The 16,000-nt window shown below is 44.8% G+C and overlaps 1 protein-coding gene across 1 annotated transcript; it reads left to right on the top strand.

Annotated features, from left to right (window-relative positions):
* The first annotated feature begins 1,954 nt into the window (after positions 1–1,954).
* LOC144611523 (uncharacterized) lies at positions 1,955–12,417 on the top strand. The gene is made up of 4 exons (XM_078430660.1): positions 1,955–2,086; positions 3,374–3,409; positions 6,157–6,453; positions 11,589–12,417. The coding sequence occupies exons 1-4, from the start codon at positions 2,059–2,061 to the stop codon at positions 11,735–11,737; spliced, it is 510 nt and encodes a 169-aa protein (XP_078286786.1). The 5' UTR covers positions 1,955–2,058; the 3' UTR covers positions 11,738–12,417.
* Positions 12,418–16,000: the final 3,583 nt, after the last annotated feature.

Raw genomic sequence — 16,000 nt, 5'->3', positions numbered from 1 at the left:
CACACACACACACACACACACACACACACACACACACACACACACACACACACACACACACACACACACACACACACACACACACACACACACACACACACACACACACACACACACACACACACACACACACACACACACACACACACACACACACACACACACACACACACACACACACACACACACACACACACACACACACACACACACACACACACACACACACACACACACACACACACACACACACACACACACACACACACACACACACACACACACACACACACACGTTCTTAGCCCTCATGCAAGACTCTCTCTTGGACTGATCTCCCGTTGCCGACCCTGCCTGCTCCCGACCCTCATGCCTCGTCGTAGCCCTGGTGAACGCCTCAGTCTTCTGTCCCCGACCACGAGCAGGTAGAAATAAAGCTCATTCTAAAACTACTTCCTTGGTTCCGTGTGCTGCATTTGGGTCTACCTGCGGTCCGTTACATTACAAGGATGCCTGCAAAAGAGATTTGAAGGCGCTCGACATCGATGTGGAGTCCTGGGAGAGCCTTGCAGCTGACCGCACGAGGTGGAGCGGTACCCTGAACCAACATCTCTAAATGGGGGAAGAGAAACTGACGAACGCAGCGGCAGACAAGCGGGCACGCAGAAAGGAGCGCAGCAACTTCAACAGACCAGAGACCCACACACAAACGTGACCTTTGCGACAGAGACCGCCACTCCAGCATTGGTCTCTTCAGCTACAAGCTGCTTGCTCCACTAGCCGAGGTGTGGAGTAAGCAGCCAACTAGGATGCATCGCCCATGGTCAGCCATGACCGAGGGGGGGCCTAAGGAAAAAAAAATGTATATGGTGGTTTCTTCATTGTCACATGTACCGGGTACAGAAATATTTTTTTTGCATACAGCTCAGCAAGACTATCCTCACACAAAAGCACAATGTTGGGGGAGTCCAGAACTAGGGGCCACAGTTTAAGAATAAGAGGTAGGTAATTTAGAGTGGAGATGAGGAAAAACTTTTTCACTCAGCGAGTTGTGAATCTGTGGAATTCTCTGCCTCAGAAGGCAGTGGAGGCCAATTCTCTGGATGCTTTCAAGAGAGAGCTAGATAGAGCTCTTAATGGTAGCGGAGTCAGGGGGTATGGGGAGAGGGCAGGAACGGGGTACTGATTGTGAATGATCACATTGAATGGCGGAGCTGGCTCAAAGGGCCGAATGGCCTCCTCCTGCACCTATTGTCTATAATCATCCCAGTTAGTGCAGTATGCACAGAACAGCCCACCAAGTCCATGTGCAAGAGGTACCATTTTACAGTCCCAGCTGCAACTGGTCTTTAAGCCCATTGCACCCATGATAGACACAAGATGCTGGAGTAACTCAGCGGGACAGGCAGCATCACTGGAGAGAAGGAATGGGTGACGTTTCGGGTCAAGACTCTTCATAGAAACATAGAAACTAGGTGCAGGAGTAGGCCATTCGGCCCTTCGAGCCTGCACCGCCATTCAATATGATCATGGCTGATCATCCAACTCAGTATCCTGTACCTGCCTTCTCTCCATACCCCCTGATCCCTTTAGCCACAAGGGCCACATCTAACTCCCTCTTAAATATATCCAATGAACTGGCCTCAACTACCTTCTGTGGCAGAGAATTCCACAGATTCACCACTCTCTGTGTGAAGAAAAACTTTCTCATCTCGGTCCTAAAAGACTTTCCCCTTATCCTTAAGCTGTGACCCCTGGTTCAGTCTGACGCGGGGGTATCTTGCCCATTAGCTGGGTATCTAAATCTCCAGGACCAGTGTTCACTGAGTCTCGTTTGCTCCCATTAGCATGAAGGGGAACCGATACTCCTCTGGAAATTCCCTGTGCTGACAAGCAAATTATAGATTGCAGAAGCTCAGACATTACCAAGAGTCCCGCGTTGCACGGGCCAATCCCCCGACCCGTTCACGGTGGTGCTAGTACTTCAGTCTGGGGCAACATCAGCTTGCGAGCTGGCTGTCTGGCACATTGAGTAAAGATCGGGAGGAAACCCCAGCAGTATGTTGCTGTTCGCTGTGTTGGCCATTGGTGAGTACTTACATCTCCACCAGTGCCTATCGTTGAATTTCTGTTTAGTGATAATTATTGAGGAGTTTCTCCGTGTACCAGCGGTAGAGCTGCTGCCATCCAGCGCCCAGATAGCCGAGTTGGGCGGGATCACACCACCCCAGTTACAATTGATGAGCCTCTCAGTCATGGGGGTCCCCTTTCTACTCCACACTAATGTCCCTCCGAGATCTATGCTTGCCCCCCCCCCCCCCCTCTCCTATTCCCCACCAACAAGATTCTCCTTGGCAATTTAACCTGGTAACATCTACTCTGATGTCTTGGACTCAACCTCATGAAACATTGGGAAGTTCTGTTTTTATACAAAACCAGATAGGTTTTCTTGTGCTAAACTGGGCTCAAACCTAGGCTAGTATTCACTGGAGTTTAGAAGGATGAGAGGGGATCTTATAGAAACATATAAAATTATAAAAGGACTGGACAAGTTAGGTGCAGGAAAAATGTTCCCAATGTTGGGCGAGTCCAGAACCAAGGGCCACAGTCTTAGAATAAAGAGGAGGCCATTTAAAACTGAAGTGAGAAGGAACTTTTTCACCCAGAGAGTTGTGAATTTGTGGAATTCTCTGTCACAGAGGGCAGTGGAAGCCAAATCACGGGCTGGATTTAAGAGAGAGTTAGATAGAGCTCTAGGGGCAAGTGGAATCAAGGGATATGGGGAGCAGGCAGGCACGGGTTATTGATTGTGGACGATCAGCCATGATCACAATGAATGGCGGTGCTGGCTCGAAGAGCCGAATGGCCTCCTCCTGCACCTATTTTCTATGTTTCTATGTTTCTATGTTCCTGTTCAGATCTTAATATAATTTCATAGAGGGTAGAAACAGGCCCTTCGGCCATCTTGCTCATGCTGACCAACAAGCCCCATCTACACTAGTCTTACCTGCCTGTGTTGGCTCATATCCCTCTAAACCCATCCTATCCATGTACCTGCCTGAATGTTTTTTTAAAAAGTTATGTTAGTACCTTCCTCAACTACATCCTCTGGCAGCTCATTCTATATACGTAGTTATACAGTATGGAAACAGGCACTTCAGCCCAGCTTGCCCACACCGGCCAACATGTCCCAGCTACACTAGTCCTACCTGCTTGCGTTTGGCCCGTATCCCTCCAAACCTATCCTATCTACATGGGGATCATAATCTGCACACAGCTCTGACAAAATTTGTATTAAGGCTCTGAATGTTGAATAGTTTTGTTTTGACTCTGGTTAGCTCTGATTTTAATTGTTCAAATTGTTTTCCAACACAGTTCATGCATCTGGGTGCAGGAGTGCTGAAAGCCCAGGTCAGTGTCTGAATCTAAACTATCTGAGGAAATTATCATGTAATGGTGAATGAGATTTGATGTGTACTGGATGGTCAGCATGGACAGGGCGGGCCGAAGAGTCTGTTTCCATGCTGTACGACACACTGACTCCTTGGGGCTTATTGTTCTTCGGCAATTAAGACAGAGCTCGAGTATTGTGAACCATACTGGACATCAGATAGTTGGAAAACTCCAAGACTTTCTAAAGCTGCATAGAAAAAAAAATCAGCGGTGCAGCAGGTAGTGCCATTGCCTCAAAGCTCCAGCAACTGGGGTTTAAGCCTGACCTCTGACGCTGTGTGTCAGGAATTTGCACGTTCCCCCCCATTATTGTTTGGGTGTCACACATCCCAAAGGCAGGCTCCTGGGTTAATTGGTCAGATTGCTCTGAGACCAAGCGTAGACCAGATGGGTCCAATAGTCACCTTTTCTGTCCCAAGGAAATATGAAAAATGTGGGAAAGATAAGTATGAGGTTGATTAGGATGATATTAGATATGGGAATCTGTTTATGTGGAGTGCGTTAAGAAGCAGAAGTGGTTAATGGAAACCTGACAGGACTATTTTAAGTAATGAAGGGGTTTGAGTTTAATTACAGGGTAATGCTTTCCTCAGGAAAGTTGCCCTGGGTCTAGTGCTCTGATAGCAAAATTGATTGTCAGAGGACAAGTAAGAACACACTTCCTTTGCACAGGGCGTTGTTAAGATCTGAAATGCATCTGAAAGGATGCTCAAAAGGATTAGACAGTTACTTAAATATCACAATCTACAGGATCATGAATTAACGATGAGGCTAATGGTATCGTTCTTTAAGAAAGCTTGCAGAGACATGATGGGGCATATGGTCTGTCTGTGGTTCATTTCTATGCTTCTGTACCTCTGCCATGATGTGCATGATGTACCTCTACATTGAAAAGTGTGGATCAGTGTAGCCAACGCGTTTAATCATTTTAAAGAATTGGATAGTTCTGCTTTAATGTAGGTTTCTATTATATGATTTAGATTTAGGATGATTGATAAATTAGGGTCAGTCTGACAAATTAGCATCAGTCTGAAGAAGGGTCTCGATCCGAAACGTTACCCATTCCTTCTCTCCTAGATGCTGCCTGACCTGCTGAGTTACTCCAGCATTTTGTGTCCACCTTCCCTTATTTATCGAAGGTATCACAAAATGCTGGAGTAACTCAGCAGGTCAGGCAGCATCTCAGGAGAGAAGGAATGGGTGACGTTTCAGGTCGAGACCCTTCTTCAGCCTGAAATTAGGGAATGCTATTTGCCTTATGTGGGCAGAGCTAATTGTAAAGAGTTAATAAGTGGGAATCAGACAAACCACTTAAAAGTTATTTTGCAAATTCAGGTGCAGGAAAAAGCTGTCTTGGAAAAAGCACAGTTTATGGGGGAAAAACCCCATTTTCCATGAAACCTCCTCATAATAATCAGGGACTATGTCTCTTGAAAACTAATTCTGTAAGTCTCAAAACAGGTGGCCATGAAATTGTCAAGCAATTGCTTCTACTGACTGTACAATGATACTCTACTAGACAATGTCACAGAGCCATTAGTATTTTTTAGCTTGCAGTATCATAAATAAAATTATTGTTATTTAAAAAGGCATTTTTAAAAAAAAATCCTGTGGGGGAGAAAAGTTTTTTTAAATGCAAGTGTGAAGCTCGTTAGCCCATAATTCCCCACTGGTTTTGTAAAGTGATTTTCTATAATACGTTATGACCAGAGCTACCTGTATTTCAAGCCTTTTGTTGCCAACTTGTTGAATTTATCACAGTTTGTTATAGGTTAATTCCCGGAATGGCGGGACTGTCGTATGTTGAAAGGCTGGAGCCTTCACTGCACATCGAGTATGTGTATGTGACAAATAAATTTGACTTGACTTGACTTGACTTGATTGGGCTTGTATACACTGGAATTTAGAAGGATGAGGAGGGGATCTTATTGAAACATATAAGATAATTAGGGGATTAGGGGATTAGGGGATTGGACACATTAGAGGCAGGAAACATGTTCCCAATGTTGGGGGAGTCCAGAACAAGGGGCCACAGTTTAAGAATAAGGGGTAGGCCATTTAGAATGGAGATGAGGAAGAACTTTTTCAGTCAGAGAGTGGTGAAGGTGTGGAATTCTCTGCCTCAGAAGGCAGTGGAGGCCAGTTCATATCATATCATATCATATATATACAGCCGGAAACAGGCCTTTTCGGCCCTCCAAGTCCGTGCCACCCAGCGATCCCCGCACATTAACACTATCCTACACCCACTAGGGACAATTTTTACCTTTACCCAGCCAATTAACCTTACATACCTGTACGTCTTTGGAGTGTGGGAGGAAACCGAAGATCTCGGAGAAAACCCACGCAGGTCACGGGGAGAACGTACAAACTCCTTACAGTGCAGCACCCGTAGTCAGGATCGAACCTGAGTCTCCGGCGCTGCATTCGCTGTAAAGCAGCAACTCTACCGCTGCGCTACCGTGCTGCGTTCGTTGGATGCTTTCAAGAGAGAGCTGGATAAAGCTCTTAAGGATAGCGGAGTGAGGGGGTATGGGGAGAAGGCAGGAACGGAGTACTGATTGAGAGTGATCAGCCATGATCGCATTGAATGGCGGTGCTGGCTCGAAGGGCTGAATGGCCTACTCCTGCACCTATTGTCTATTATCTATTGTCTATTGTCTATTGCACGAAATGTTTCCATTGATTCAATATTTATTCTTCAGTACTTGCAGATGCTCCTAAACCCACACTGCGTGCAATCAACTCATTGCATAGTTCAACTCTGGTAGACTGGGTTACATTCACATGTATAGCTCCTGGTCCAGAGGTACCTAGACGCTTCATGTTGTACAAAGATGGAATGAACCTGCAATTCACAGAAGAAGTGGGAAATAGTTCGGTCATGGCCTTCGAGATCAAACTTGCAACAGTCTACAATTCAGGCAATTACTTCTGCCAGTATCAAACATCTAACTCGACGCTATCAATGCACAGTGATTATGTGCAGCTAATTGTGACAGGTGAGTAACATTTTGCCCTCGGGCACTGTTCCAGTGAAACTCAATGTATTCTCTAGAGACACCATCTTATCCTTCAACTGGGCACATAATAGCCACCCTGAATCAACAATTTGTTCCAACAACTTCCCATCTGATTATTTCCTCTTCCCCATCCACCAATATTGCCTTCCTCTGTACCTCCTAATTAAAGAACACAGAACAGTACAGCACAGGAACAGGCCATTCGGCCCATAAGGTCTGTGCCAAAAATGATACCGTTAAACTGAGCTCCTCTGTATGCACATTGATCCATACCCTTCCAAACCCTGCATTATCATTTGCTCATTCAAAAGGCTCTTAAAGAAGTTGAACAACTTCAGACCATCACTAGCCCTCCAGACTGCTTTGCAGACCTGAAAGTACCACGTTTCTTACATGTCTAGGACGGATCAGCAGGTGCTGGTTTACACTGAAGATAGACACAAAATGCTGGGGTAACTCAGCAGGTCAGGCAGCATTTCAGGAGAAAAGGAATGGGTGACATTTTGGGTCGAGACCCTTCTTCAGACATTCTTGCATGTTCAGTCATATCACTAACATTATCCTCTTGTACACATTGTCATGGCCACATTCCTAATGGTGCATCATGTGGGTTTCACTTCAGCTGTAGTTGTTCTGGCATTGACACAAACAGACTTACTTTCACCACTCTGTGTTGTGTGACTCTTGCCATTCACACCTCCTCTGGACCCTTCCTTACATGTCCCCTGCACCATCATGCCTATTGTCATCACATCTGTCCTCTCTTCCACCCGAGCACTGACCTACCCATCTGATCTCTTCCTCCGAAGACAGACACAAAATGCTGGAGGAACTGAGCGGGACAGGCAGCATCTCTGGAGAGAAAGAACGGGTGACGTTTCGGGACGAGACCCTTCTCAAACTGAGAGTCAGGGGAGGGTGAGATGCAGAGATAAGGAAGTGTTTGGTGTGAGAGTGAGACATCGAAGGGGATGCAGATCCAAGGAAAATGTAGAATAGATCATTCTTAGCTAGGAGAAGGTAACAACAAAGCAAATAGAGATAAAATGTAATCAGGGATGGTCGGAGAACTGGGAAGGGGGACGGATGGAAAGAGAGGGAAAGCGAGGGTTACTTGCAGTTAGAGAAGTCAATATTATAGACAATAGACAATAGGTGCAGGAGGAGGCCATTCGGCCCTTCAAGCCAGAACCACCATTCAATGTAACCATGGCTGATCATTCTCAATCAGTACCCCGTTCCTGCCTTCTCCCCATACCCCCTGACTCCGCTATCCTTAAGAGCTTTATCTAGCTCTCTCTTGAATGCATTCAGAGAATTGGCCTCCACTGCCTTCTGATGGGGTGTAAGCTGCCCAAGTGAAATATGAGGTGCTTCCTCCTCCCATCCACCAACTTTCCTTTGCTCTGTACTCCCTTTATGCCTCTAATTATAGAACACAGAACTGTACAGCACAGGAACAGGCCCTTTGGCCCATAATGTCCGTACCGAACATGATGCCATTAAACTAATCTCCTCTGCCTGCACATGACCCATATCCCTCAGTTCCCTGCATATCCATCTGCCTATCAAAAACCTCTTAAATGCCATTTCTGCAGCCCATACCAGGCACGCACCTCTCTCTCTGCAAAAAATACTTGTCCCACACATATCCTTTAAACATTGTCCCTCTCTCCTGAAATCTATCCCCCTCGATACTTTGACCTTTCTACCCCGGAGAAAGGTTCTGACTATAAGAAAATAACTGCAGATGCTGGTACAAATTGATTTATTCACAAAATGCTGGAGTAACTCAGCAGGTCCGGCAGCATCTCGGGAGAGAAGGAATGGGTGATGTTTCGGGTCGAGACCCTTCTTCAGACTGACTATGTATCCTATGTATGCCTCTCGTAATTGTATAAGCTTCTTTCAGGTCTCCCCTCAGCCTCCCCACTCTGGAGAAAACATTCCAAGTTATTTCCAACCTCTCCTGATAGCTAATACCCTCTAATCCAGGCAGAATTTTGGTAAACCTCTGATATGTGTTCTCCATAACCTTTCTGTAATGGGATGACCAGAATATCTCCAATAGATTTGTGTTCTGAATAAAATGGCCATCAACTTGGCTATATCTTTTGTGTGCTGCATAAAGGTCACTGACCTGCCATTAACCCTGTTTCTCCCTCCACAGATGCTGCTCGACTTGTAAAGTGTTACCACCATTTTCCGTTTTTATTTCAGTTTTGTAGCACCCAGAGAGTTGTAAATTTGTGGAATTCACTGCCACAGAAGGCAGTGGAGGCCAATTCACTGGATGAATTTAAAAGAGAGTTAGATAGATCTCTAGGGGCTAGCGGAATCAAGGGATATGGGGAGAAAGCAGCACAGGTTACTGATTGTGGATGATCAGCCATGATCACAATGAATGGCGGTGCTGGCTCAAAGGGTCAAATGGCCTCCTCCTGCACCTGTTTTCTATGTTTCACCCTCAATATTCTGTCCGTTTGCACCTCTGAATGTTGGTCTGGGAATGATAAAATGCTTGCCAACTGCAGTTAATAAATTGAAGTCAATTTGATGCAGTCTCCAAGATAATTGGTCCCAAACCATGAAACTGGCCACATTTCATTGCTAACTCAGCAGTGCTGGTGTGGGATGAAAGGTTAGCTTGAGCATGTAACTGGAAATATGCACATGGTTGTATTGTTAAAGGAATTTTGTAATATATCACCGTGGTTCAGGAAATAGGATGGAATTCAATCTTTGATCTAACTCACCTGGGAGAGGCTGATGGTAATATAAAAGCAATATGAGATTCAGCAGTGAAATAATTCACAACAGGCAGAAAGCCTTTCCCACTCTTGAGCTACTACCAATGCGAGTTAGATCTTAGAGATTCTAGCGAGCATGTTTCAGTTTATTAAACACACCATTGAAAGGTTGGAGAAATGCCAGCAGCCATGGAGTTGACTAAATCTGTCCGCATTCTCCAGTTCGCTGTAGAATCATGGAGTCACAGCACAGAAACAAGGCCCTTTGGCCCAACTTGCCCATGCCAAACTAGGTACTCTATCTAAGCCAGTCCAACCTACTCTCATTTGGCCCATCTATATTACTAAAACTCTCGTTTGTTTGTTTGTTTGTTCCTAAACTACAGCCAAAACGGTGCTCGGTAGCGTGACAATTTTAGGCCCACTTTACTCACTGTCGCCCCCTGGTGCTAATGGAAGAAGTTTCATTGAAATCGGTGTTATATTTTTAAAGTTATTCACATTTTAAAGTTTAAATCTATCTCCTAGAGAGGGAGGGGGGAAGGGAGGGGGGGAGGAGGGAGGATCAGGTGGGTTGAGGGGGATGGAGTGAGGGGAAGGGGAGGGGGAGGGAGGGGGTGTGGAGGGGGAGGGAGGGGGAGGGGGTGTGGAGGGGGTGTGGAGGGGGTGTGGAGGGGATTAGAGGGAGGGGAGAGGGAGGGAGGGGGAGGGGGGGGTGCTGCACCAATGCAGGAGAGCTTTGGGTCCAATGGGTCCACTTGGTCTAGTATCTCTCTAAACCTTTCCTATTCAGGTACCTGTCCAAATGTCTTTTAAATGTTTGACTCATTTGGACCAAACAATGCTTCACAAAGAGAGAATGCATTTCTATCGTGCCTTTTACAAACTTGGGATGCTCCAATGGGACACTACAACAGTGACGGAAGTATTCACTGTTGAAAAACCCTATGAAATACTTCTGTCACTATTTGTACTGTAATCATTTTTCAGACCATGTCTTAGATTGCCCAAAGCCGACTTGATCCTACTCAATATTAGCATGGTTCAAATGAAATCATTTGCTTCTGGACTAAATGATTCTACCCGCATTATATTGCTGGGCAGATACCACACAACAAGGCTGAGGACGTCCTGCTACAGTTGCTATCACTTGTAGGAAAGTATAACCTACAGTCCAGGAATTTTGTACCTGCTCGTCAAAGTCTAGTTACTTTAGCTTAGAGATTTAGAGATACAGCACGGAAACAGGCCCTTTGGCCCACCGACCAGCAATTCCCGCACATTAACATTATCCTACACACACTGGGGACAATTTTACATTTATGCCAAGCCAATTAACCTACAAGCCTGTACGTCTTTGGAGTGTGGAAGGAAACCAAAGATCTCGGAGAGAACCCACATGGTCACGGGGAGAACGTACAATCCCTGTGCAGTCAGCAGCCGTAGTCGGGATCGAACCTGAGTCTCTGGCGCTGTAATCACTGTAAGGCAGCAGCCCTTCCGCTGCACCACTGTGCCTCCCAATGTTGGCAATGAAGATCAAGAAGATAGACATAAAAAGCTGGAATAACTCAGCGGGTCAGACAGCATCTGACCCGCTGAGTTACTCCAGCCTTTTGTGTCTATCTTCGGTTTAATCCAGCATCTGCAGTTCCTTCCTACACAATGAAGACCAGGAGACTAGGTCTCTTCAATGCCCTCCAGCATTTCCCAGGGATAAAGATGGGAAGTTAAACTGTACAAAACAGGTAATGCAGCAAATGCTTGGGCAGCATCTGGGGAGAGAGAAACAAAATTATTGTTTCAGCTCAGTAAGTTTTCATTGAAAGTGCAAAATGTTAAGAATGAGTATATTTTAACATGTAGAGAAGGGTTTGGGGGAAGGGGTCGAATCTGGAGAGAACAAGAGGACTCGTCTGTTACCGGGGAGATTGGAGGAGATTAAATATCAGTTTACCTGTAATTCTGGGGAGTTTCCAGTGCATCTTCTCCTATATAATAATTGATTACATCACAACTTGTACAATTCCTAGCTCATGATAAGAATCAATGACTCTTTCCCCTAACTCTCAATCTGAAGAAGGGTCTTAACCCGAAGCGTCACCCATTCCTTCTCTCCATGGATGCCGCCTGTCCCGCTGAGTTACTCCAGCAATTTGTGTCTTCGGTGTAAACCAGCATCTGCAGTTCCTTCCTACACAGAATTTATTTGGTCCCCTTTGCTGCCAGGTGTTTGAAATTGCAGGAATTAAAAATAGCATGGCAAATCTCATCAGAGATTAAATTATTTCATCTGCTTCATATTATCTCTGGATGTTGCTTTACTGCCCTGAAAGTTAATTATGTTCTTGTTGCCTCTGTTAGAACTGGTTTGGCCATTGGCTGTGGGCTTACGATTGATGGTTGTGTTCATCCTACACATTGTGGTACTTGCTACCTGGCTACTGTATTCCGATGATGGCAAGGACCCAAAGATACAGGCGACAGAGATGAAAGTATTCAAACGTGTATAATTTACCTGTATTAACAACTTATTAACATTAAAGTTATTAACAGTAAAGTGGATTGGAAAAGAATGAAATATCAGATATCTACATTAGCTTCTTCAGTCTGTAAAAACAATACAATACAATACAGTATATCTTTATTGTCATAGTTCAGGGGTACAACGAGATTGGGAATGCGTCTCCCATACGATGCAATAATTTAATTAATTTAACAACAACAACCCAACGAAACAAATTGTAACAGTTTCAAGACAGAATAAAGTGCAAGTAGATCTGTGTCGGATCACTGTGCGATGTGACCATCCGGCTCAGCAGGACCAGTTCATAGCAGCTATGGCCTTGGGGATGAAGCTGTTCCTGAGTGGAGGTGCGGGCGTAGAAATTAACATGGTAATTAGGCACAAGTGCAACCAATTGTTCAAAAAGATTGCAACGCTTGTTCATATTAAGACCAATAATTTTAAATTGAAGATGCATCAAACATTTCATGGTGATATCCGAATCCACAGCCGTGAAGCAATGAGAGGGCAAACAGTTCAGTTTGTAAAATAAAGGACTGCACCTGTTGCTGTACAAGCAGGACTCAATAGTGGAAGCTTGTTAGAAACCTCTTCAGTGGAACTCCTACCTTGGGCCAATAAATCAAGCACTTGTCGTAACTCTCGTTGCTTAGCTGTCAAAAGTCAAGCGTGTTTAATTGTCATATGTACCAAAAATTCTTGTTGACATTAAACTTATATTATGTTAATTATGCATTATTATAACTCAAATCATCCATGGCAATTGGGACATAAACAGAATGCACTGCACTCAGCTTAATTGAAAGAGTATTGGGTTAGGAACATACGATCAAAATACCATAGAGGCCAGTGATTAAATAAAATCGTGCTAATCTGTTTCCTGAACTCCGTTTCCTGAACACATCTCCTGTGGCACTCTAGGTGTAAAGGTGAGCAGTCCATTAGCCATTTGCTTTTCTTTTCCGGTATACATCTGTAATATTTTAATGGTGTAGGAAAGAACGCAGTGGAGCGGACAAAATGTGTAGGTCTGAAGAAGGGTCTCAACCTGAAACGTCACCCATTCCTTCTCTCCAGAGATGCTGCCTGTCCCGCTGAGTTACTCCAGCATTTTGTGAATAAATACCTTATATTTTAATAGTGAATGGACATGCCCCCCCAGTTTCCTTGGACATGCACAGATTCCAGATTTTTGCCATTTAGAAAATTAACTTATATTTATTTTGGCTTGCGAAAGAATGACCAAATCGGTCTGTATCGAATTCCAGATTTCACAATTTTTCATGCATACTATCTGTATGATTTACAACATTCACTGTCCTAGTGACATTGCCCAACGTGGATCAATCTATTTCTATCCCTCCAGCAAATCTATTAAACATGAAAATAGTTGTGGTGCCAGAACAGTCATTGCTGGATCTATAGTTATACAGTGTGGAAATAAAGCCTTCAGCCCAACATTGCTCATGCCTACTAAGATGCCCCATCTACACTAGTCCCACCTGCCCTCATTTGGCCCAAATCCCTCTAAAGCTTTCCTATCCCACAGCTAATTCCAATCCATTTGAGTATAGCTCCTTAACCCTATTTTCTGTCTCCAATTCCTCATTCTATGACCTGGTTAGGTCAATAAGTTGACTTGAATTCTATAAGCTTGGAGACAGAAAATCTTGGAGACAGAAAATAGGGTTAAGGAGCTATACTCAAATGGATTGGAATTGGCTGTGGAAGAGGAAAGCTTTAGAGGGATATGGGCCAAATGAGGGCAGGTGGGACTAGGTTAGGTCCATAAATTGACTTGAATTCTATAAGCTTTGACTTCAGCATCACTGTTATGATAAATTTTATCAAATTCCTTCTGGACGTCCATGTAAACAGTCATAACTGAGATGATAAGTGGTATTCATGTCATAATTATGCCAAGCAATGACCATCTTCAACACATGTCCAACCGTCTACCTTTGGCACTCAATGACATTACCATCATTGTATCCTCCACCATTAATGTCATTAATGACATCACCACTAATGACGAAACCAACAAAAATGCAGGTGTAGCTGGGGCCCATGTGAGTGCCAATCTTCTTCTTGCGTATGGCGTGCACAGCCAAAAGTTGTTGGTCAAGGGTAGACATCCAGGCCAGGGCAGCATCAGTTGCTGGGTGGATGGTCTTGATGCCACCAGGGAAAAGCCTCAATGAGTAGTCATTCATGATGTGTGGGATGGTCTGGTCTGGATAGTGCCAATGGCTACACCTTTAAGTTGAAGAAAGTTAAGAGTCAAATGAGTTGTTCAGGTTGAGGACAAATTCTGGCAGATGGAGGAGAGTGTTAGTAGAGAGAAACTGATAGGATATATGTTCAAGGGACAACCAGAGGGCTTGAAGATAGATGCAAAATGCTGGAGCAACTCAACGGGGTAGGCAGCATCTTTGGAGAGAAGGAATGAGTGATGTTTCGGGTAGAAGCTCTTCTCCAGACTGGATGGCTTGGTTGGGAATTTAGGTGTAAAGGGACTGGATGTCCATAGCAAAGATGAGGCAATGGGGGCTTAGGAATTGGAAGTTATTGAAGAGTTCAAGGGTGTGTGATGAGTCTCTTGGAAGTAGGTTGGAAGGGACTGGACATAGATGGAGTCGAGGTATTTGGAGATTAGTTATGTGGGGCAGGAGCAGGCTGAAACAATGGGTTAGCCAGGGGAATCCGGTTTGTGGATTTTGGGTAGGAGATCGAAGTGGACAGTGCAAGTCTGGGAAACAATCCGTTTGTAGGCTGTGGAGGGGAGATCGCTGGAACCCATGTGATTGCCCATGGCTACACCTTTGACGTGAAAAAGGTGAGAGGAGTCATAAGAGAAGTTGGTGAGGCTGTAGACAAATTCCTTCTTTTATCTTTTTGTCAAAAGCACATTCTAGAATGAGACATGCAGTGCTCTAATTTCCAATGCAGCTGCTGCTGTGGAGTGGAGTCCATCCTTTTATGTTTGCGGGAGAGGTGTGATAGGGATGGCTTGCCTTAGCACCAGCGAAGTAAGTAAAGTCATGGTGTCATAGAGTCATACAGCGTGGAAACAGGCCCTTCGGTCCAACTTGCCCCATCTACACTAGTCCTACCTGCCTGTGTTTGGCCCATATCCCTCTAAATCTATCCTATCCAGGTACCTGTCTAAATGTTTTTTTAAAGTTATGACAGTACCTGCCTCAACTACCTCCTCTGGCAGCTCGTAGAGTTGAGTGATATAGTGTGGAAACAGGCCCTACGGCCCAACTTTGGCCTACACCGGCCAACATGTCCTAGCTACATTAGTCCCACCAGCCTGCGATTGGTCCATATCCCTCCAAACCTGTCCTATCCATGCACTGGACTGTTTCTTAAATATTGGGATAGTCACTGCCTCAACTACCTCCTTTGGCAGCTTGTTCCATACACCCACCAACCTTTGTGTGAACAAGTTACCCCTCAGATTCCTATTAAATCTTTTTCCCTTCACCTTAAACCTATGTCCTCTGGTCCTCAATTCACCTACACAAGGCAAGAGACTGTGCATCTACACAATTTATTCCTCTCATGATTTTGTACACCTCTATAAGATCACCCCTTATTCTCCTGCGCTCCAAGGAATAGAGTTCCAGCCTACCCAACCTCTCCCGAAAGCTCACACCCTTTAGTCCTGGGGCAACATCCTCGTAAATCTTCTCTGAACCTCTTTAATCCTAGTAGCAACATCCTCGTAAATCTTTTCTGAACCACTTTAGTCCTAGTAGCAACATCCTCGTAAATCTTCTCTGAACCTTCTAGTCCTGGCAGCAACATCCTTGTAAATCTTCTCTGAATCCTCTAGTCCTGGCAGCAACATCCTCGTAAATCTTCTGCATACCCTCTCCAGGTATGAATTTAAAAGATAGTTAGATAGAGCTCTAAGGGACTAGTGGAATCAGGGGATATGGGGGGGGGGGGGGGGGGGAAGGCAGGCACAGGTCACTGATTGTAGATGAACGGCCATGATCACAATGAATGGCGGTGCTGGCTCGCAAGGGCCAAATGGCCTCCACCTATCTGCACCTATTTTCTATGTCGACAACTTTGACAATATACCTTCCATTCTTTTTTTGTTTTTGTGCGTAGTCAGAAAAGGAGTTCACTGCTGGCTTTTGAAAAAAGTTCTGCAAGATGGCATTAAAAGTCTGCTGTGGGAGCCATTTGACAGGATTCAGGCCTTCCTTATCTTCTTAGTAGAAAATATAGGAGA

This window comes from Rhinoraja longicauda, chromosome 40 (assembly GCF_053455715.1).
Source record: "Rhinoraja longicauda isolate Sanriku21f chromosome 40, sRhiLon1.1, whole genome shotgun sequence".
Classification (NCBI taxonomy): domain Eukaryota; kingdom Metazoa; phylum Chordata; class Chondrichthyes; order Rajiformes; family Arhynchobatidae; genus Rhinoraja; species Rhinoraja longicauda.
Note: the sequence above shows the minus strand (reverse complement) of the source record. Positions and strands in the feature narration are given on the sequence as shown.